We start from the raw sequence: 23,244 nt of genomic DNA, 5'->3' as shown, positions 1-23,244 counted from the left end.
CACCCATTGTTTCCATGAATTTACTTTAATGGATCCTCTGCCACTGTCATGTATTAATTCTAGGATCACCACAGTTATGCCAGTAAGAGATGTAGAGATTGACACCCCTATTTTGAAGAAAGGCTGCAACAAGATTTGGGAACATCTGGATCTCTCTTTATTGATCGGTGGCTCTGTGGAAGTAGGCGGGGGAGAACACCCATGCGCTTGTGCCTAAAGTACTATAGTCAAAACCATCACACAGTTGTAAGCAGCTGCCTTAGCTTTATGGGATTAAAGCCGCCCTGTACAGAAAATGGAGCAAATCTGGTACTTAACGTTCTTGCAACCCTTGAGTGATGCCAAGTTTCATTTGCAGTTTCCCCATTACCAGCTTTGTCTACTTAAAAGTAGATGTCTTAATGTGGATGTTGGACTTGCTTCCTGTCTAAAGGTGAAAGGGAATGACTATTCGCATGGACCCTTTTACAGTCACATTTCCTTGCAACCTTTGTGATTGAGATTTACACTTGTCGAACACGCAAGTATTCACGTTCTAATGCACCTAGTGTGTCTGTGATCCTTTTTGCTGCCACTTCAAACTATATCAAATGGCTGGAAAAGGAGAGAAATCAGAACCTGATTCAATTAACCATTTGTAGTTTCCCTTTACCACCAGCCATGTATGTTTTTCAAGCAATATGATGCCTTAAAAGTTATGCTTTTCTGTGGTGTCCTATGTGTACCACTGGTATGTATCAAGAATGCTCTACGAAACGTATCAAGAGCAGGACAAACCTATTGTTCCCTACTTCGATGAAGACAGTGCAATTGCCATGTATTAGCTCTAGGACTACCACAGTTATGCCAGTACAGAAGTAGAGTTGGTCTCTTTGTCTCTTGCAATTTCAGGTAGTCCCCGGTCGTCTCAACAAGACAGTTATTCATTGAGCAGGTTATCCCAGCTGCCAAGCAGTTGCAGGGCAATTATTCGAACATGGGCAAGTGGGCTCAATATAATAAAAAGAGTAGTAGTGGTTTCTGAATTAAAAGGACTGAATGCCCTGTAAAATGAGATGATTCCAAGGCTGCATTCAAGTACTGCCATAAAAAATTGCATGCCCATTCCAATGATTTGAAACAACCTGCAGCAAACAGAGTAAGTGATTTAATGAACCATTCGCAGTTTCACTTTACCAGCCATGTTTACTTACTGGTGCATGGGTTAAGCACCTTGCAGCCTAGGAAGTGGCTACTGCCCTTGCTTTCTGTCTGCAAGCAAAGGGAAATGATCAGCCTGCTACAAAGAGCTCCAATGCCAAAACTGGTGTCAAAAGGACTGCTGTGAAGTTGATGAAAGCGATGTTCAGCCAAAAGCTGTGAATCCTAGAAAGGATCAAACCGTGTGTGACTGAATGTTCACTTTACCAGCCATGTTTACTTACTGGTGCATGCCTCGCACTCTGAAACAAGCACCTTGCGGCCTAGGAAATGGCTACTGCCCTTGCTTTCTGTCTGCAAACAAAGGAAAATGATCTGCTTGCTACAAAGGGCTCTAATGCCAAAACTGGTGTCAAAAGGACTGCTGTGAACTTGATCAAAGCGATGTTCATCTTTCGGTCTCCAAACAAAAGAAAATAAAGTAGCTGCTACAGGCTTCAATGTCAAAAGGTTTGTCAAAGAAGGACTGCTGTGCACATAATCAAAGATTTACGTGTCTCACCAAGTCAAGTTTACTACTTGTTCCAATTTGCTGCTCATCATAAGAAGTGAGTTACCATTTTTCCGTGTTTATTTAAATTTTTACTGTGTAATGCAATGAATAATCTAGGCACTGTGAGTGTCACATATTTGCTTACAATAGAAATTTGATGTATGTTTTAAAATGTTTGCTTCAGCCTACGATTGCATTAGTTCAGTGTTAAAAGTTAGAGCTACTTTTTGGGCCTGCGACCGGTTCATTTGGGCTTACTTTGGGCTGGTCGTTCAACAGCTTTGGGCTATAGAAGGCTTTTAAAATCTGGCAACACTGGAGCAGGGTCAGAAACTTCAAAGGAAAGGGCAGTTAGGGTTAACGGCTGCTTCGTTCTTTTGACAGGTGTTAAGGTGGATGTTTGGGTGGATGGTTAGCTTGTTCAATGTTTAGTAAGGTTTCATTTAGTGTGTATGACAAATTGACGAGGGTTTGTTCGCCTAGAGTTTCGACCTGTCTCATTAAGGTGGCTTTTTAGGACTTGTGGTGTGTTGCTGCACCATCCTACCGGCTAAAAGCTTGAAGTAATTTATAAAGTTTTTGCACCAGCTGTGACAAAAATACTGATCATGCTGACATAAAACCGGTAAAGTGACAAGCCCCGCCTCTGTCAAAATACCAGCTATTTGTTGCAGACTTAATTAAAGAAATACATCCTGTAAGTCTTGGGCTCCCAGTTCTTCGATTTGGAGCTCGCGGAGTCCCTTATCTTAAATTTTATATGTTCGATTCAAGGTTTTAATGTTTTTGAAGCTCTGGTTGGTGGAAACAGATCCTGTTTTGCCACCCCAGCTTCCCACTCTTAGAGACTAATCGTTGCTTTATTGTATTTTATTTCCTGGCATATAGTTATTTTCTCAGGCAGCAAATTTAGATAGATATTTTTTAACTTTTACATTTTTAAAAACTGTACCTGTTAACTGGGGCATCCGTGGCTGCCATTCCTTCGTGCTGGGGGTCTGGCCCTCTTAGATCCCTCCCCTGCCCCTCTCTCACAGTGGCAGCCATCTTAGGGGTAGTGGGCAGGAGGGGGGCGGTCTAGTTGTTTGCTGCTCTGACGAGGCTGGCTCTTCCCTGCTGCTTTTAAACCGAGGGTGATGCGGACGTGCCCAACGGGCGTGCCGCTGGCACACCTAAGGCAGGTCCGTCTTCGCCTGTCTGGGGCCGGATACTCTGTCCCCGGGGACTGCACCACTTTGCATCACAAATATTCTAGGCAGGAACTTCTTAATATCGCTACCCTGCAAGATTTCAGGGACTGTGCCCAGGCTGACCCTCACCATTTGGGGGATGGCAATGTGAGTCATGTGCCTGGAATCCTGCGACTATACCATATAGCGTCAGCCCGTCTTTACACCTGATAACTTCTCCAGGTCACAGATCTTTGGGAGCTGAGACCAGTCAATCCATTTTATGTGGCTTAATTAATGCTCACTAATTAGGTCGACATGCTTTAGAAATCAGGGAACTGATGGAATCTACTAAGTTAGACTGCCTGTTTATCACCAAAACGTGGGCTAGAGAAGACTCTAATCTGGATTTTTTTGCCCGCTTCACCCCCGGGTTATACATTCTTCAGACTTGACAGAATGGGTAAAAGGGGAGGGGGGGCTTGCGGCCATTACCAGGAGCAATTTTAATTGCTCACTTGAAGACATCAGTATTAAATCAGCTGTCTGCGAAGGTGCTTACTTTAAGCTAGGTTCTCACTACACCATACTCTTTGAAGGTCTCCTAATATATCGTCCTCCTGGCCCCAAAAATGACTTCCTTGTTTCTTGGCTGGCTATAATCGAACCCATTGCCTTGATACCTATAGCTGTTGTATTGGGCTATTTTAACTCCCATTTAGAAGATAACCAGGACCCTTCAACAAGGGAGTTTCTGGATATGAGGACGAATTTAGACTAGTCCCTCATGGACTTGTCCGCTACCTATCGCGTAGGCCACACATTGGATGCAATTGTTACACGACGACATAGTAGCCTGACTGGACTAGACAATATAGCCTTGGATTGGACAGACCACCATTTGCTGACCTTTAGGGCAGCTTGGCCTACGGCTAACATTAAATTGCCCGCAGTCTCTAGGTTAGGCAGGAAATGGCATAAGGTGGAGGAACAAAGTTTAGCCTTGGCCCTGAAGTCGGGATGGAACCACGCCAGAGGGCGGGGCCTCTCCTACTCAGAGATCTTTGATTCTGGGCTCAGGACGGCCATTGACAGGCTTGACCCGCTGGTGAAGCTTAATCCCAGGGTGGGGCAGTCCCCTTCCTCTCCCTTGTACTCAGAGGAACTTAACTATCTACAGAGACTCTATCGGAGGCAGGAACGCAGATGGAAGGTCCATAAAACGGTAGGGGAGAGAGTTAAGCTCAGGACCACTCTTAAGAATTATAAATCTGCTATTAAAAAGGCTAAGATTGAATATTTCTCCAGCAGAATCCGGGAAGCACAGAATGGAGCTAAAGAACTTTTCAAAGTGGTTCATACTTTGACCCACCCACCGGTTTCCTCCTGGCTTGAGAACTCTCCCACTTTTTGCCACAGAGTTGCAGACTTTTTTGAGAACAAAATTCTTCAACTGCACTCGTCTTTCGTCGGTCTCCCTTCGGAGAGTGACGGAGGCGATGTGGATGGCAATTTACCTTCTGATTATAGTGCAACATTGTCTGAGTTCTCCCCCTTATCAGCCAATAGAATTTCTGAATTATTTAAGTCTGGCTCACCGAATGATCCTTGTCCTCCTAGGATATAAAAACTAGCATCTAACTTGGTTTCTGCTGCCTTGGAACCGGTATATTTAGACATTTTGAGGGAAGGGCTCTCCCCCCCCCACCCTCCCCCGCTTGGAAGGAATCCATTGTGATCGCTCTCATAAAAAAAAAAAAAAACGGGGAACCCAATGATCTGACAAATTTACACCCTATCTCCTTGTTACCCACCACAGCCAAGAAATAAGAAAAACATCTCAATATCGAACTGGCCGCTTTTCTCCAGGTAAGTGGCGCACTTGATCCATCACAACATGAGTTTCGCCAAGCTCACAGCACAGAGTCTGCCCTGTTATCTACTGCAGACATTATTCGGAGGATGGTGGATAGGGGAGAGCCATCCATGTTTTATTGGATCTTTCTGCGGCGTTTGACACCATATCGCCCCAGCTCCTACTCCAGCGGCTCTATCAAGCTGGAGTAAGAGGCAAGGCGCTCGATATTCTGAAATCTTTCTGACGGACAGATCTATGACAGTGAGCTGTGGCGACTTTAAGGCTATACCATTTCAACTCCCCTGTGGCGTTCCACAAGGATCGTCGCTTAGCCCTACTCTGTTCAATCTTTATGTTGCTCCACTGGCCAAACTAGTTCGCTCTTTTGGCTTCCATGTGGTATCTTATGCAGATGATACTCAGTTAATCATCCCGGTGAACCAGAATTGGGAGGAGGTGGCAGACAGATTCCACGATTGCATGTGCAGGATCAATAGCTGGTTTAGCCATAATTGGCTCAAAATGAACAGAAACAAGACTGAAATTCTTTTTTTGGGCATGGACACTAGTCCATAGAGCTCAAGCTGGTGGCCCACATCTTGCAATGATTGCCCAGCCCCGAGTTTGTCGGTCAGGAATCTAGGTATCACATTCGACAGAACTCTTTCTTTCGAGCAACAAGTTAACCAGACAGTTAGATCATGTTATTGGTCTATGAAAATGTTAAAGAAAATATTTCCTTTTCTTCAGGAGGAACTTAAACCAACTGTCATTTTAGCCCTGGGAATTTCTAAATTGGATTATTGCCACGATCTCTTGCTGAACATAGCAAGTCCACCCTTCATAGACTTTAGCTCATTCAGGACGCGGCGGCTCACCTGGTCTTGGACCTAATCCATGCTGCTTCTCCCGATCACCAGGAGGGCTGCTCTTACTTGAGCTCAGTTTTACAGCCCTATCTGCCATGCCGTCAGCTTAGATCAGCAGCTGATCTCTGTACCCCTCTGCCACCTGGCTCAATGGGGAGGGGAGCCTATAGTGGCTGCTAAACTATAGAATACTCTTCCATTCCATATTAGGCTGGAATATCTCCGCTTTAGGAAACAACTTAAAACCTGGTTGTTTTAGCGTTAGGCAGTAGGTCTCCCCGTTTGCTCTCTGTGATTTTCTGCCTTGATCTGGTTCCCCTGATATACAGTCTTTTCTTTCCTAGCGCTTCGATGCTACTGCCGGAACGCGCTATATAAATACTACAATACAATAAAAACCAAGTGCAAAGACTACATTCTGGACCCCAGCATGGTTTTCAATCACACATTCAGTGTTATCAAAAAGTGCTTGTGTCTGCGCCTCTGTAGCGGAAGTTAGTCTGAGCTTGCAATGTGAGGGACCTTTCTCTGCTGGGTCTCTTATGTTTCAGCCACCACGGGTACTTCTCTTACAAACCCGTCTTGTGAGAGGAATTAAAGAAGAACCAAAATGCCCGAAAACTCGTATCTGCACGAACTCACTATGAGCAGAAGGGCAAACCTGAAAAATGCAGGACAGCTTGTAGATTGCGCGCTCTGCCGCCATTTTGACTGCAACCGGCTCCCGCTCCCACCATTTTGTGTATACAGTTTCGCGCCAAGCGGTAGGTAGGCGGGTTAGCTGGAGCCAGCGCAACCCAGTGAACGAATATCGCGCCAACACACCAGACTCTCTCCAGCTCTTCCTTTTCTCGCTCACCGACCAATGACGGAAAGGAAAGACCGGAAAAGAGACAGAGCAAAGCGCCAATCCCGTGTCACGGGGGTGGTGCCTTCTTTTTTGCCGCGAAACTGCCTGCTATATTCGCGCGTAAAAATAAAAGAAAAGAGTGACGAAAGTCCGCCTCTTTCAGAGATTTTCTCTATGATTGGTCGCAGCGGTCAGCTGCTCAACTGAGCGGCTGCTGTGATTGGCTGGTGAAGGCCAAAGGCCTGCCCTAGGTGAGTCCTTCTGTGGGCACTAGTAGCGCGTGTGAATCTTTCCTTTCAAGCCGCTGTTCCTGTGTCTCCACCATCTAGCAATGTCGGGCTTCGACAAACCTGGCGTGTACTACAGCGACAGCTTGGGGGGCCTAGGTGGCGACTCCCAGGGAGGGACTGGTGACGATGCGCCCGCTCGTCGAAGCCATGTGAAGCGTCGGCTGAAGGACTTTCTCCGGCAGTACCGGGAGGGCAGCGATCGGGGAGGTCTCAGCTTCAAGTACCGGTGAGGGGCTTGAGGAGCGAGCCATGAAGTAATGAATAAGAAAGCGGTAGAGCACGGTAAAGTGGGGTTTAGGGCATGGAGGTGCGACAGCCGGAGTGTAGCAGACGGGGACATGCAAAGTAATAGGGCCATAAGGCATTGCCATTATTGTATTATGGCAGGACCATTATTGTATTATAAAAAAAAAAAAACGATGCAGTGGGGTCGGGAGGTGGCAATAGTAGGAGCAAAATGGGCCGAGACGTTGTAAGGCGTGGGCACAGTCTAAGTGGGCAACTGCCGAGCGCCCACAAGGGCCCCCTGAGAAACCAAACTTTGTCGTTTCCCCATTTACTCCTATATGAACGGGTCTTGCTCTTCTCTTCGTACCTCCGTCTTTCGTTGCCCAATGGCTTCTTACGGCTCTCTGTGCAAGACCTATTTTAACTTCTTTACGTGGCACTGAACTTTTAGCAGATGATTCGGCATTGTTTGGCATCATTTGGCTTTGGTTTAGCATAAACCGGTGTAGTATGTATAGGAAAGTACCATCTTGCTTGGCATGTTACCCCCATTTTTTACTTGTATGTTTGTGTTGCCTGTGTCACTGGGATCCTGCTAGCCAGGACCCCAGTGCTCATAAAGTGTGCCCTGTATGTGTTCCCTGTGTGGTGCCTAACTGTATCACTGAGGCTCTGCTAACCCGAACCTCAGTGTTTGTTCTCTCTGCTTTCAAAATTGTCACTGCAGGCTAGTGACTGATTTTACCAATTCTGATTGGCACACTGGAACACCCTTATAGTTACCTAGTATATGGTACCGAGGGTATTGGGGTTCCAGGAAATCTCTATGGGCTGCAGCATTTCTTTTGCCACCCATGGGGAGCTCAGTCAATTCTTACACAGGACTGCCACTGCAGCCTGAGTGGAATAACGTCCACGTTATTTCACAGCCATTTTCACTGCACTTAAGTAAATTATAAGTCACTTATATGTCTAACCTTCACTTAGTGAAGGTTAGGTGCAAAGTTACTTAGTGGGAGGGCACCCTGGCACTAGCCAAGGTGTCCCCACAATGTTCTGGGCAATTTCCCTGGACTTTGAGTGTGGGGACACCATTACACACATGCACTGCATATAGGTCAATACCTATATGTAGCGTCACAATGGTAACTCCGAATATGGCCATGGAACATGTCTAGGATAATGGAATTGTCACCCCAATACCAGTCTGGTATTGGGGGGGGGGGGGGACAATTCCATGCATCCCCAGGGCTCCAGCATAGAGCCCGGGTACTGCCAAACAAACTCTCTGGGGTTTTCTCTGCAGCTACCGCTGCTGCCAACCCTCAGACAGGTTTCTGCCCCCCTGGGACCAGCGCAGCCCAGTCCCAAGAAGGCTGAACAAAGGATTTCCTCTTAGAGGATGTTGCACCCTCTCCCTTTGGAAATAGGTGTTAAGGGCCTGAGAGGAGTAGCTTCTCCTGATCTCTGGAAATGCTTTGGAGGGCACAGATGGTGCCCTCCTTGCATAAGCCAGTCTACACCGGTTCAGGGTTTCCACGCCCCAGCCCTGCATGGTGCGAAACTGGACAAAGGAAAGGGGAGTGAGTGACCACTCCCCTGACCAGCACCTCCCCAGGGGAGGTGCCCAGGGCTCCTCCAGTGTGTCCCAGACCTCTGCCATCTTGAATGCATAGGTGTAAGGGCACAATGGAGATCTCTGGGTGGCCAGTGCCAGCAGGTGACCTCAGAGACCCCCTCCTGATAGGTGCTTACCTCTCTCTGTAGCTAATCCTCCTCTGAGGGCTATTTAGGGTCTCTCCTGTGGGGTTCTCATCAGATAACGAATGCAAGGGCTCACCAGAGTTCCTCTGCACTTCCCTCTTCGACTTCTGCCAAGGATTGACCGCTGACTGCTCCAGGACGCCTGAAAACTGCAAAATTATAGCGCCTCATCCTGCTGGCTTTCTCCACTGTTTCCTGGTGGTGCATGCTCTGGGGGCTGTCTGCCTTCATCCTGCACTGGAAGCCAAGAAGAAATCTCCCGTGGGTTGATGGAATCTTCCCCCTGGCCCTTCTGTCCAAATTTGGTGGAGGTAAGTCCTTGCCTTCCCACGCCAGACAGTCCTCTTGTGAACTGCAGATGCTAGGGCTTCTGTGCAGTTTTTGCAAGACTTCCTTTGTGCACAGCATAGCCCAGGTCCCCAGCACTCTGTCCTGCATTGCCCAACTTGCTGAGTTGGACTCCGACTTCGTGGGACCCTCTTTTTGGTTGTGCTGAGACAGCCGCCGTGCTCAGATCTTCTGAACGCCTGTTCAGGTGCTTCTGCGGGTGCTGCCTGCTTCTGCATGGGCTCTCTGTGTTGCTGAGCGACCCCTCTGTCTCCTCCAAAGGGTGACCTCCTGGGCCCTGGCAGTACCCAAAATCCTCAACCGCGACTCTTGCAGCTAGCAAGGCTTGTTTGCGGTCTTTCTGCGTGGAAACAACTCTGCATCCTCCAACACGCCGTGGGACATCTTCTGACCAAAGGAGAAGTTCCTGGCACCTTCCGTTGTTGCGGAATCTTTGGCTTCTTCCACCCGGAGGCAGCCCTTGAGCACCTTCATCTGGGGTTTAGTGGGCTCTTGCCCCCTGGACACTTGCATGACTCTTGGACTTGGTCCCCTTCCTTTGTAGGTTCTCAGGTCCAGGAATCAGTCTTCAGTGCTTTGCAGTCAGTTGTTGCATTTGCAGAATACCCTATCTCGACTTTACTGTCTTTCTAGTGTAGTAGGGTAACTTTACTCCTACCTTTTCAGGGTCTTGGGGTGGGGTATCTTGGACACCCTCAGTGTTTTCTTACACTCCCAGCGACCCTCTACACACTACACTAGGCCTGGGGTCCATTCGTGGTTCGCATTCCACTTTTGGAGTACATGGTTTGTGTTGCCCCTAGGCCTATTGCATTCTATTGTGTTCTACAGTGTTTGCACTACTTTTCTGACTGTTTACTTACCTGATTTTGGTTTGTGTGTATTTTGTGAATATTACTTACCTCCTAAGGGAGTATATCCTCTGAGATACTTTTGGCATATTGTCACTAAAATAAAGTACCTTTTATTTTTGCTAACTCAGAGTATTGAGTTTTCTTATGATATAGTGCTATATGATATAAGTGGTATAGGAGGTGCTTTGCATGTCTCCTAGTTCAGCCTAAGCTGCTCTGCTATAGCTACCCCTAGCAGCCTAAGCTGCTAGAACCCTACTAATATAAGGGATAACTCGACGTGGCACAAGGTGTAAGTACCACTAGGTACCCACTATAAGCTAGGCCAGCCTCCTACAGTATGGGATGTACTTTTAACGCATTGTCTATTTTCATTTATTCTTAGAAGTTATATTTGTAGTTCCTGATTTTATTATTTTAGTAGGGTAAAAGGGGGGCGGGACCACAATTTGGGAGAGAGTTGTAAGCAGGAAGAGATTGAAGCATTGGTCCTGGGGGCTCTGCCAGGAACGCAAGGCCTTGGAGCAGAGACTTATGCTATGAGAGAGAACCATTGGTGAAGGGGAGGTGAAAGTGCTAAAGCACGATGCATTTGAAGGTGAAAGTGTCAGGGGCTACAAGTGTTATTTGTTGTGCAACACATACTGAAATAGAGGTAGAGGCTATTTCAGGGTGGGTAAGGGACACAGGACCAAGGGCATGGATGCAGAACGTCACGCTAGGGACATTCAGTGGTTCTGCTGTCAATAATTGGGGGGGGGGGGGGATGTATGTTTGCGAAAAGGAAGCTGCAATTTTGAGTCCAGTTTGAGGGACAGCTTGGAGGCCGGGACTGACACAGGGCATTAACTTAGCTCGGTATTTAGGAGCATTGATAAAGATGTTCTGATTTTCAACCTAAAGTGTGGATTATGGTGATTGGTCAGTGGGCTAATTGGTGCATTGATCTTTCGGTGACACATACTGAGCCTGTTTATATCCGATTTCTAGAGATGAACTCAAACGGCACTATAATCTGGGTGAGTACTGGATTGAGGTGGAGATGGAGGACCTGGCCAGCTTCGACGAGGACCTGGCTGACTACATATACAAGCAGCCCACGGAACACCTGCAGCTGGTGAGCTTCAGAAAGGACAGGTCACTTGTGTGACACGGGATTTTGAGACATTGAGCCATCATGGGTGGCAATTTACTTGGGTGTATCAGTCAAGAGTCATGGGATTTGGAATAAAATGAACCAAAGCGTGTGTGGTGCTGGCATTTAAGAACCATACTCATTGTAGGTCATGAGTTCTTGGGCAGAATGTAAACTGACACGAGTTGCTAGACTTACTGACAGTTATGGGTCAGGGACATACTGCGGGCGTTAATAAAGAATGGCCCCTTCAGGAATCACTTTGGGGGTGTGGGGAAGTGAGAATGTTGTTTAGGTGTCGCCTATGTAAGATTTAGCATGAGGATCCCTGTGAGGGGAGTGCCATCAGGGTGAATGGCTTATCCTTAGTTGAATTGTGTAGTATTAGTATTGCTGTGTGATTAAAAAGTACTTTGTTCTCTAAATGACAAGCACTGGGATAGAGACAGTTGTGCGTATTGTTTGAGTTTTGAGCTTGTTCCCACTCTCCTTGAGAAGCCTCTGACTTCTTGCTTTTGGTACTCATCAAATGCTGGAAGGGTGCTACTATGCACAGTTTGCCGAGCCATAGAAAGGCAGACCCTAGGACACCAGTGACATTACCTCAGTAAGCACTGCCTGGTTTTGAACCCCCACCCCCCCTTCCCGAACGAGGTCCGACTGAATATATATATATATTTTGGTCCTCTTTTACATCAGACTACATAATCTGATAGAAGTCTACTGCTTTTGAATGCAAGTTCATTCAAGACAGCTACGTCTTGAATGGCATCCTTCCATCCCATGCTGGAGGATTTGTACATGCCCTGGTCTTTTGTGGGCCTAAAATGTAGTATTTAGCTCTTGTCCATAAAACTGCTGCAGCGGTTATAAACGAAAGCGAATCTTTAAACCGAAATGCTATAATGTCTTTAGGGGATCTTGGCCCTAAATCCTAAACTTGACTGGGAAGTAATCTGCAGCGAGAGGACTGTCTCTTGGCTGTTGTCAAGCTCTACAGGCTTCTGTGCTGCACACTCTTGAAGCGATCCCAATCTTCCTGTGAATTTACACAAATGTACATCGCCTACCACTTAGTCTTTTGAAGTGTGGCTGTGGGCCCCTCGTTCGTTGTCCTGGAAGCTGAATTATTCTGTTCACGCTCCTTAGTTTGAAGAAGCGGCGCAAGAAGTGGCTGACGAGGTGACCCGTCCACGTCCTAGTGGAGAAGAGACCCTGCAGGAGATCCAGGTTATGCTCAAGTCTGATGCTAACCCTGCGAACATCCGCAGCCTGAAGGTGAGCACCCACGTTATGGACTTGTATGGTAACTCCTTAATTTATATTGGTCGACATTTTGGTGTTGGAAGTTCCCCACGATTGGATACCATCAGGTTTGGTGTCTTGTGTGTCAGCCACTGAACTGTGTTTTAAGCGTCCGTCAAAACTGTAGTCCCTGGTGGTATTTGCTGTTCGTATGTGCTTTTTTACAAATGTACATTTCTTGGATAGAGTTGAGTAGACCTGTCCTGTTTACATATCTGTTCCCTTGGTACTCCTGTGCGCTGGCAAGAAGGTTGGTACGCACCTTAGGAAAAGCCCTACAGCTGTTTGAGGTGCCCTCAGCCTGGTCTTACGACAATGTATGTCCTTTGCCTACAGTCGGAGCAGATGTCGCATCTGGTGAAGATACCTGGTATCGTTATTGCAGCCACTGCTGTTCGGGCCAAGGCCACCAAGATGTCTATCCAGTGCCGCAGCTGTCGCAATGTCATCAATAATATTGTGGTGCGACCTGGGCTAGAGGGATATGCCATGCCGCGCAAGTGTAACACGTAAGGTTTTGCCTAGAACGTCAGCAAATGTGCATACCAGGGTCTCCATAGAGGGTTCCCTTGAATCTGTGGGAGCAGAATGGCACCTTACGTGTTTCTCTTCATTGCAGGGAGCAAGCTGGGCGTCCCAAGTGCCCCCTCGATCCGTACTTTATAGTCCCAGACAAGTGCAAGTGTGTGGACTTTCAGACCCTGAAGCTGCAGGAGTCACCGGACGCCGTGCCTCACGGAGAGATGCCTCGCCACATGCAGCTCTACTGCGATAGGTAAGGCCCTCATTTTAGCGTTATTGGGAACAGACAATGCCTTTAACGCCTTCCGTTTCTGTGCTGTTTAATGGGCAATTGCCTTGTGTTGGTGTTGAAGCTGTCTGTGTGAAACCCGTGAGCTCTTCTATATTCTAAAGCTTTTTTTTTATTTTTTATTACATATATACATTTTTTTTTATTATGAAGATTTACTGCAATCCAAGACAGATGGCATACTAAATCACTAACACAGAGTGGAGTCTAATGTCATGGCTTTTGAGTTAGATATTCCTAGTTTGCATACTATTCTACTTCTTGCATGCTTGATTTGCACGTGGTATATATGGTGTTTGAAGTGGGTTTTTGTCAATCTAGTCTAATCTAGGAAAAGATTATGTCCATTGTCCAGCTTTCAAAGAATGTCTGAGATAATTGAAGTGCAGTGTTTTTTTTTTCTTTTTAGTCCACTGTATCACTTTGAGCACATACTGGCATTGGTGTATGTGTATATTTGTGATACATAGTGAGGTGCTTTTGTGAGTATATTCATCTGTTGAATGTATATGCATTTTTTTAAGTTTGATCTTTTCTCATGTGCTGCCGTATGGTATGCTAGTTATATCCTGGCTGCTTCCACTACATTTCCTCTCGCTGTAAAGCAAGGTTCATATTCACAATTCATTCAAAACTGGACGCTGGCTAGAGTATCGCTAGAACGTTGCTCCAGTCCTTTGGCAGAGTAGTAGATGAAAAACTAAAATCTCAGTCTTAGCCTGATCAAATAGACCTGTTTTGTAAATCAGTCGGTCACTAAAGTTATTGGCATTTATTCTGGAGGTTTTACACAAGACTTTAGGCTTGCAGTTAATTTTTGGGGGGGCTTTTGCTTTGAGTAGTGACTGGGGCCAGTCTGTTGTGTTACAGTGCACCCAAGTCCAAAAGATGCTGTGTGAATGGACTTCATTCAAACTAGTGCTGGTGTAGACCAGCTTGCTTCTGCGTCTAAGCACTTGCCTTTCTCTGTGCTCAGGTATCTCTGTGACAAAGTGGTTCCAGGCAATCGTGTGACCATCATGGGCATATACTCCATCAAGAAGTCTGGCATGGCTCCGAGCAAAGGTCGTGACAGAGTTGGAGTGGGCATTCGCAGTTCCTATATCCGTGTGGTTGGCATCCAGGTGGACACAGATGGCACAGGTGATGTATGCGTGATGTGGCCTCTGGTGGTGTAGGCCGATTCTTGTCTGTAGCAACCAGTGGTTTGCATTCTCTCATTGTGAGCTTCTTTGCTCTACGCAGTATTTAGGAAATTGAGTTTCTGGGAATTAATCGAAGAGCATCATGGAAGTGTATTGTGCCTCTTAGGATACAAGCAGTTCCGTGGGAGGAGCTATAAGAAGGCCTCTTTTGGCAATTGTATAAAGGTGTTCTGGGAAACTGTTAGCACATGGATTTGGATAACTCGCACGTTTTGACTTCTGTCAACATTGAGTTTCAGTTTTGGTGCCCAATGGTGTGCACTGAAAATGCAGCATTGCTAGGGAGAAATGTCAGTTGATTTGCGGAGATTAAGTCTTAAGTTTATTTTACTACATAAGTTGTCAAAGCCTTTATAGGGCAGCTTCACTGAATTCAGATCTTGGGATGGGGCGCACACTGGTGTGAAGTCTTATGCTGGTCACGGTTTCCATTTCAGGGCGCAGTGCTGTAGGTGCCGTGACCCCACAGGAGGAGGAGGAGTTCCGCCGGCTGTCCTCACGTCCAGATATCTACGAGACCGTTGCTAAGAGCATAGCTCCTTCTATTTACGGCAGCACAGACATTAAGAAGGCAATTGCCTGCCTCCTGTTTGGAGGCTCCCGGAAGAGGTGGGTTATGTTATGTTGGCACGATTAGGTTTTCCGGTCGGCCTGTGGCAGTAGGTTAACTGGATGAGAGTGCCCGCTGCTCGTCTTGTCTAACATCGCATATGCTTTGTTCTGTTCAGACTCCCTGATGGGCTTACGCGCCGTGGTGACATCAACCTGCTGATGCTGGGGGACCCCGGTACGGCCAAGTCACAGTTGCTGAAGTTTGTGGAGAGATGTTCGCCTATTGGGGTAAGTAGACATGGTCTTGACTGCTATTCCTGGAAGTGGCAGCTTTGTGGGGAGTTCGGGGCCTGCCGATGTCTTAAGACAGTTTGAGGGAAAATCCGAACTCTTCTGCTGCCAGGGCAGTTTCAAGTGACTTAGGCTGTGGGTTCCTTAGGTTTGTAGCCCCAAAGGCTTTTATTGGATGATTAGCATTTGGCCGGGGAGCGGGAATTGATCGTTGATGCCGATATTAGCTGCTTATATGGGTGGGGGTGCAAAAACAGGTATCTCGGAAGTTGGAATAGGTGGTAGGACAGCAGCATGTGTTGCACACGGACAGCTTGGCATGTAGGCTAATTATTGTATTTGGTTTGCAGGTGTACACCTCTGGGAAAGGTAGCAGTGCTGCCGGTTTAACGGCGTCTGTGATGCGTGACCCTGTGACACGGAACTTCATCATGGAGGGCGGTGCCATGGTTTTGGCGGACGGAGGAGTTGTGTGTATTGATGAGTTTGACAAGGTACGCAGGCTGTCTTCTGGGACCCAGGTTTTTTTTTTCTTTCACCTTCTCATTTATGCTCTTTTCGTTTCTTAACCGGTTTTTCTCCTGTTCCATAGATGAGGGAGGATGACCGCGTGGCCATCCACGAGGCCATGGAGCAGCAGACCATCTCGATTGCTAAGGTTAGCGTGGTCCCCCGCAGCCCTTCTATTGCATAGTGTTTTGTGACCTCATTCCCAAAGGTGCACACTGATCGTGTGGTCCGAGTCTGTGCGTGACTCGAGCAGGAAACTCGTCTGCGACACTGTCGGGGAGTAGATGGTGAATGTGAACTTGGTGCACTAGCTGCATAATCAGTAGATTTAACAAACTTCCATTTGGGGTTCAGGTGGATCTAAAGCAATCTTATGCTCATAGGGTGCACTTCTATGCCGCTCCATCAACAAAAGTTAACCAGGCCCCTTCAGCTGTTGATTACTTTAATGAGCCATGTAGTGAGTTTGACCCTGTTCCCTGGTTAGTGGGAACTTCTCCCTTTGGACCGGGAAGTTCAGTTTGTGTGAAACAGAAAGACCTTGTAAACGTAATGTACATGGCGCCTGGTATTGTGTGCTTTGTTTTGCTTATTCCAAATTCATGTTATTACCAGACTGCTTTCAAAGCTCCGGGTATGTCAGCTGAGTACTTAGACTTTAGAAGAATCACTTGGTCACATCTCTTGAGGTCCAGTGGTTTGAATGCTAATGCACATATTCCTGAGACTGACATGCCCATCAAATGAATATACTGTTCTGCCAGGTATCGTGTGGTTCTGCTGCATTAATTTCAGTAGCTTCGAGTATGGGGAAGAGAACACTTGTTTAGGTAGTTCCAAAAGTCAAACCGGAGAGTCTTCCTCGCTGAAGAGACCGGATCCACCCAAAGAGTTTGTTTCGTGGATTTTTTTTTTTTTTTTGCCCCCCGTTGGTTTATCACTGACGTTTTTGCCAGAGTATTGAGATCTAGAATGATCGTTTAACCGTAAGGATGTATTTTTATTTTTTTGGACTAGGCTGGCATCACTACCACCCTGAATTCACGCTGCTCTGTTCTGGCTGCTGCCAACTCTGTGTACGGGCGCTGGGATGACACAAAGGGTGAGGAGAATATAGACTTCATGCCCACCATCTTGTCCCGATTCGACATGATCTTCATAGTGAAGGACGAGCACAACGAGCAGCGGGATATGGTAAGTGGGGAAGGGCTACGATAAGCCAGTGGTGCATGGTTGTTTACATCCAAGACTCCTAGGGGAGGGACCTCTTTGGAGTTTCTCAAAGGAGGCTACCTCAGTCTTGCCTTTGTTTCGTTTTTAATATACAAAATGGTTTTGCTTTTCACAAATCCCAGCTCCAAGCTCAGGCTAAGCAATGTTATACCCATTACTTCATAGCCGGAGAAATTGGAGACCTCATCTAGGGAAGATCGGTTATCTGGAATTTATAGATCCCTGGTTAACTGTCCTGATGAACTCTCAGCACCGAGGGCGGCCTGGGACGCTGATATGGGAAGAAATGAGGAGTGGGGAGATGTTCGTATATCCCGGTTAGAGGAGTCCATATCAGTCTTATCTTGTTAAATTCAAATAACTCCATTCTGTTTACTGTAAACGTCCTCTGCCATAATGTTTGTGGTCAGCATGTGACTTCTCTGCATCTTGGACACTGTTATGTAAAGGCCAGCCCTTGTTAAACTTGGGACTGGTGATAGTGCACCGGGATATAACTAAACCTAGGAGAACCACAAACCGCCTCTAGCCCTCCCCTATTTTATTTAACTTTGGATGGGTGGATAGATGGCATAAGTGTCCTTTCAAGTGCTAAATACTTTCTATAACAAGATTTGTTAAAGCAAATACGTTTGGCTTTGACATACATGCAGTTTGTTTTTGCCAGTGAGCAATATGCAAAAACAAAAAACAGACTGAGTGGCCCAGCGGCGCATGCCCTGGCAGAGAAGTGCGCCACTTCTTAGGTGGCTGTGCACAGGTGATGCCAGCACGCCCAGCCATTTCAGTGCAAGTGAAGGTTGGTCCATTGTGCATGCTCAGTGAGGGGAGTTTGGACAGCCCAATGAATAGAGGGCGGACCGAAAGCTCCTGTATGCACATGCATTTCTGGAAAGACATGTAAAGCTGCTTAAGAGTACAGGGTTGGTTCAAGGCTGACCAGAAAGGGCATGTACTGAATAGCCAAAGCAAGGCTGTTCTGAAGTGGCAAAATAACAAATTGCACGGCACTGTAAATGAGAATTAGCGTAAAAGATTTGTGAATTGGGTGCTACACTGCAGCAAGTTATGCCTTAAACCGCGAGTGGCGCAGGACCCAGTAGTGGCTGGAAGGCATACGTTGCGTGGAACCGCTGTTCAGTGTAGTGATACTTATAACTCTTTCTTTTCAGACTCTGGCCAAGCACGTCATGAATGTGCATTTGAGCGCCTTAACCCAGGCCCATGCTGTGGAGGGAGAGATTGAGCTCAACACGCTCAAGAAGTACATCGCTTACTGCAGGGGGTAAGAGTTCCCCTGTACATGTATCCTTGGGGGGTCTCAGATTTTATTGAGGGGGCGTCGATCTCCCAGTACTCACGTGATCGTCACCTTTTCTGTGTCTCAAGCATGATTTTAATGTGCTCTTCCTGTGGCTGTGCAGGCGATGCGGACCCAGACTTTCTGCGTCAGCAGCGGAGAAGCTGAAGAACCGTTACATCCTGATGCGAAGTGGGGCCCGGGAACATGAGCGGGAGAGTGACCGGCGATCCAGCATCCCCATAACTGTCAGGTGAATATATATATATATATATATTTCTTCTTATTTTTGGAACTGCTAACTCTGTTTTTCTTTCGTCTCGATTGGCGAGTTTATGGCAGTGACGGTTTTTTGTTTTTTATTTATTTTATTTAATTTTTTAACTGTAACCTTGTATTTAGGCAACTAGAGGCCGTTGTGCGAATCTCTGAGTCGCTCAGCAAAATGCGCCTGCAGCCCTTTGCCACGGAGACTGATGTTGACGAGGCCCTGCGACTTTTCCAGGTGTCCACGTTGGATGCAGCCATGTCTGGCAGCCTCTCCGGTAAGTGAGGAAGCCCCAAATTATCCAGTCTTGTACACTGAAAAGCCTCTTCGTGTCCACCAGCCTAGCCATTCTATTTAGTTAGCAGGCTTTCTCCTTTTTGTGGCACTGTCTACCCCTCCACTTGTGCGCTCTGCCCGTAGCAGCGAGGTGCAGGGGTGGTTTTGTGTAGTAAGATCTGGAGCAGTTTTCCTAGATTGTCCTGCACTCTCCTTGTAAAATGTCCTCTAGTGAGGGGCATAATCTAAGCAGACCACTCCAGATGTACTGCGAGTGGCATATTTACGTGCCATTTCGGTGAAATCGAGCTTCCACGCGGACATTTTCCTTATCAATTTTTATTTTTTTAAACAAACACTTTGTTGAATTAGTGTCACTCCGGGTGCAGAAGAGTTACTTAATTGCTCCCGGCTGGATCATGCTGCCTCCCCTAGCTAGGATGCAGATTGACTCTGGGTTGAAATGCACCCATCCTCTTGAAAAGACACAACATAATAGTGTGGTCTGCTCCCTCTCCAGGTGCTGAAGGCTTCACCACAGTGGAAGACCAGGAGATGCTGTCTCGTATCGAGAAGCAGGTGAAGCGACGGTTTGCTATTGGCTCGCAGGTGTCTGAGCACAGCATTGTGCAGGACTTCATCAAACAGGTGAATGAAGACGAAGGGGCTAGACTTTTTTTTTTTTGGGGGGGGGTAGGAGGGAGTGTGTTAAATGTTTTTTGTTGGATACTTCCTGCATTTTCCGCGGTGTATCGTGAAGTGCACACGCCCCCATTTGGTTTTGCAGCTGTGATTGGGCTAGAATATATAAATATATATATATATATATATATATATATATATGTTTGCACGGGGTGGGCATCTTAAATTTTGGGGGGTTAGTTGGTTAATGGTTATTGGGCAATTCATGTAGATTCTGAAAAGACTTTTGAACGTTCCATTGAAATACTACTATAGTGAAGTTTCTTGTATACAAATTGTCAATTACAATAAAACATTAGATAAGTAACTCATTTGAACAATTAAACAGCTTTTCAAAACGAGTTCTACTCTGCATGGTTTAGTCGACTGAAACATTGACAGTCTGGTATTCATTTTGAAGGGCCTCTGCTTTGTGCTCTAAAATATTTTTGTAAGAGTTGCACACCACAGGAGTTGGTTGCTGGTGATAGCCTCTGCTACAGCTGCAAGACTGTATGAAATGATTTGCGCCTCTTTTAATCCGTCAAATATTAGTCTTTTTAGGGAATTTGTTTCCATAATCGCGTTCGCATTGCTCCTGTATGCAGTGTAATAATTTGGGTTCAGAGCAGTTCGAGTTGTGAGTTAGTATTGGGGAGATAAACGTGGGTTCAGTAATTTTATTCCCTTCATTTAAATTTTATCCATGTCGTTAATTTTTTTGTTGTTGTCAAATAAGCTCGGACCTGTTAACTTATTGTTAGCAATTACCCCAAGTAGTCGTATTTATTTACTTTTTAGATATTGATCTCCCATTTTCCATTGCAAGCTTTTAGAAGCTCTGTTAAGACATTGTTATGTTTTCCCAGGTTTATTTTTAAATCGTTTTTAGGTCAAGCGTGCAAGCGCTTTGACCTGTTGTAAGAATTGTCCTTTTAACCATGCCCATCACTTTCACACGTTCGTGGGCTTGGCTTTAAAAAATCACTTGTCCTTGGTAAATTATTTAGGTTTGACCCGCCTTAGGCCTTTTTTTGCCACTCCTTGCAGACTGCCCCCGTTACATGGGTTATTGCAGGGTTGCTAATATACTTCTGCATGGGCAAACAAATTTATATTTGGTCTCCCCTTTGTAGTGCAGATGGGCACACCAGCGTGAACTGGATCGACGGCTGGTCACATTGTTCAGTCATTTCTTATGTCTCTCCCCCTTAAAACACTTAACATGGTGAATGTTTTAGAGCTTACCTTCACTGTCTATTAAGCGATACAATTCTTTGTGTGTTCTTAAACCTTTATGTATCTGATAAATTGAGCTCCCCTTCCATAACTAGATAATCTGGTCTGTTTGAAGTACTTGCGATAATAGCTTGTGCAGTAAATTCTACACAATATAAGAGGAGCTGCCTTTAGAATCTCAATCTGAATCCCATTTGAACCAGCCACTCATGAATATCTAACCTCTTTGATAAATAACATAACTTGTTTTGTGACATCTTGTGAGGTAACTGATTAAGATTCTAGAAATTAAGTAGACAACTGAATGGCGTAGAGATAAATTGTATCCCTCGTTCATTCCATGTGCCATATGGTAGAAAATGGTCATTTGTTGCCCTGTCTCCCAGGGCCCTATTTAATCTGGACCCAAAATCTTTTATTTTTATTTTTGTAGTGTCATATAGTTAAGCGCTGGTTACCTTGATTTGAAGTTTGTTGCAAAGAGATCTACATTTAAAGTTGCCAGCTCGGTGACTTGACTATTTTTTTCCTTCTTGTTGCAGAAATACCCAGAGCATGCTATTTACAAGGTGCTGCAGCTGATGATGCGACGAGGGGAGATTCAGCATCGCATGCAGCGCAAGGTCATGTACCGTATCAAGTGATCCTGCATATACCGAGCCTTTGAAAGAACTGACTTGGCGTATAGACTTCTCACTGCAGTGTCTACAGACTCTTCTGAGCTTCAAGTAGTCTAATTTGAAAGGCTGAGATGCCCTGATGAACCGACGCTTTCTTGCTATTGCTTGTTGCATCGCCTCATAAAAGCTGCACATGTCGAGGGGTAGTATTCAAACTTGCCTATGTATTGATGTTTGCACATTTTCTGAAGACGGGATCCATTGGGTCAATGGAATGCATACGCACACCAAAACAAGGCAGTTCTAGTCGTATGATTCAGCTGTATAATGGAACAGCAAGACTATTGGGGCTCCATGCTGCTGCTTCCACTGGGTGCAGCTCGAACGTGTATTCCTTTGAAGGATGGACAGACGACCAATGTTTAAGCCCTGTTGGAGTTCAAGCTGTCAAATATAAATTCTCCCGTTCTATCTGAGCATAAATGTTTTTGTACAGAAGCTGATAAATAAAAAAATAAAGTACTTTGTAGCCTTTGTTTAGTACTTTATTTGGACCATCGATTTATTATATTTGCACACTGCTGCACTGCATAGATTTCGATTTGGTGTATAGTTGCGTGCTCATTTCTAGGATGCTACACCGGACCAGATTGTTGGTTCATTAGAGTGGTGCTTTCGTGTATTTTTTGTTGCACTTGTGGTAATGATTTGCGTAGCAGGCTACCAAGGAGGAATGCTATATGCATTGTTTGTCTTAAAGTATGTCAGAGGTAATTCTTGTGAGGGGGCTGTAGTATCCCTGTAATTGTGGGGGGAGAGAGTGGGGGCGGCGCTTAATCTGGTTTTATAGCTTGTTATGAAGCGTGGAAAAATGGGAACTCTGCGAGTTCCATTTGTGTAGTCCTGAGCTTTGTTGAATGTTAATAGTTTTGGCGAGCGTTGGTGGATTGTAATTTTATTGTTGGGAGCACTGGAGTATTTGAGCTTGCGTGGTTTTTTTTTGTTTTTTGTTTTTTTTTCTCCCCTCTCTCTCATATACTGTGGTTTCCTTTTGCAGTGATGTTACTGTCGGCTTATGTCACTATGCATGAGTGCAGAGAACTACAATGTTGGCACTCAATTAGAAACTTCCAGTAATTTAGACTTTGGCTACCAACTTCATGGCTTGAATTAAGGTTTACATGCTTGCCATGTAGGGAAATGAGTAATGATGCTTTAAACTACACATGAACGAACCTGAGTGGGGTTCTTTGTTTGCCTCATTCTCGGCGTAACGTCATGCTTGATGGAAGGGAGTGGACCCCTACTCTGGAAGTTTAGGCAGGGGATGTGTGAAATCAAGGAGGGTGGAAAACTAGAATTGAGCATCAAGGTGTAGAGGCAGGCCCCAGGAAATCCCACCACACACGTATGTGTAGGTGGAGGGTGTAGGTATAAGAGGCGATGGCTAGAAGAAAGATATTACTATGGTCTCCCCTATTACTCACCACTTAGGTTTATGTCAAGAAACCTGAATGGGCCAATGTCAGTCTGAAACGGGTCACGAAACCTAAGCAGAGAGGAAACGTGGGTACGTTCGGGAATGCTGCTTGTTGGTGACTATTAGTGGTGCAGTAGTCCACTTTTTCTATACACTATATGGCCCTTTTTAGCAAAACAGATATGTGCCCTGTGAGTCAGCAGTTATGTCGCATGAATGTTTCTTACTGCTTGGGAATCCTTTCAACAAACATACATTTGCCTGTGAACGAGGGTACATGTTGTAATCTGATTTAGACACCCTGAGTATTTGGAGATACCACAAAGGTCGTCGCTGCATCTTTATGGGCAAACAGGCCCCCCCTCGCCTTATAAGCTCTGGAGACCGCAGTCCCTTTCACTGCACCAGTCCTCCA

The 23,244-nt window shown here is 45.9% G+C and overlaps 1 protein-coding gene across 1 annotated transcript; it reads left to right on the top strand.

Moving 5' to 3' along the window:
• Positions 1-6,692: 6,692 nt before the first annotated feature.
• Positions 6,693-21,892, top strand: MCM5 (minichromosome maintenance complex component 5). Its single transcript, XM_069231174.1, has 16 exons — positions 6,693-6,955; positions 10,914-11,040; positions 12,208-12,336; positions 12,700-12,872; positions 12,983-13,138; positions 14,151-14,317; positions 14,817-14,988; positions 15,108-15,219; positions 15,573-15,716; positions 15,815-15,880; positions 16,750-16,926; positions 18,138-18,250; positions 18,390-18,518; positions 18,668-18,810; positions 19,330-19,457; positions 21,272-21,892. Exons 1-16 carry the CDS (start codon positions 6,771-6,773, stop codon positions 21,371-21,373), a joined length of 2,223 nt encoding a protein of 740 aa, XP_069087275.1. The 5' UTR covers positions 6,693-6,770; the 3' UTR covers positions 21,374-21,892.
• Positions 21,893-23,244: the final 1,352 nt, after the last annotated feature.

Source organism: Pleurodeles waltl, chromosome 4_2, assembly GCF_031143425.1.
Source record: "Pleurodeles waltl isolate 20211129_DDA chromosome 4_2, aPleWal1.hap1.20221129, whole genome shotgun sequence".
Lineage (NCBI taxonomy): Eukaryota > Metazoa > Chordata > Amphibia > Caudata > Salamandridae > Pleurodeles > Pleurodeles waltl.
Note: the sequence above shows the minus strand (reverse complement) of the source record. Positions and strands in the feature narration are given on the sequence as shown.

Coding starts and splice junctions, on each gene's coding strand:
- MCM5 (XM_069231174.1), top strand. CDS start 6,771: ATGTCGGGCTTCGACAAACCTGGCGTGTACTACAGCGACAGCTTGGGG. Junction 15,220..15,572: donor AGAGATGTTCGCCTATTGGG/GTAAGTAGACAT, acceptor TTTGGTTTGCAG/GTGTACACCTCTGGGAAAGG. Junction 18,519..18,667: donor AGCATCCCCATAACTGTCAG/GTGAATATATAT, acceptor CCTTGTATTTAG/GCAACTAGAGGCCGTTGTGC.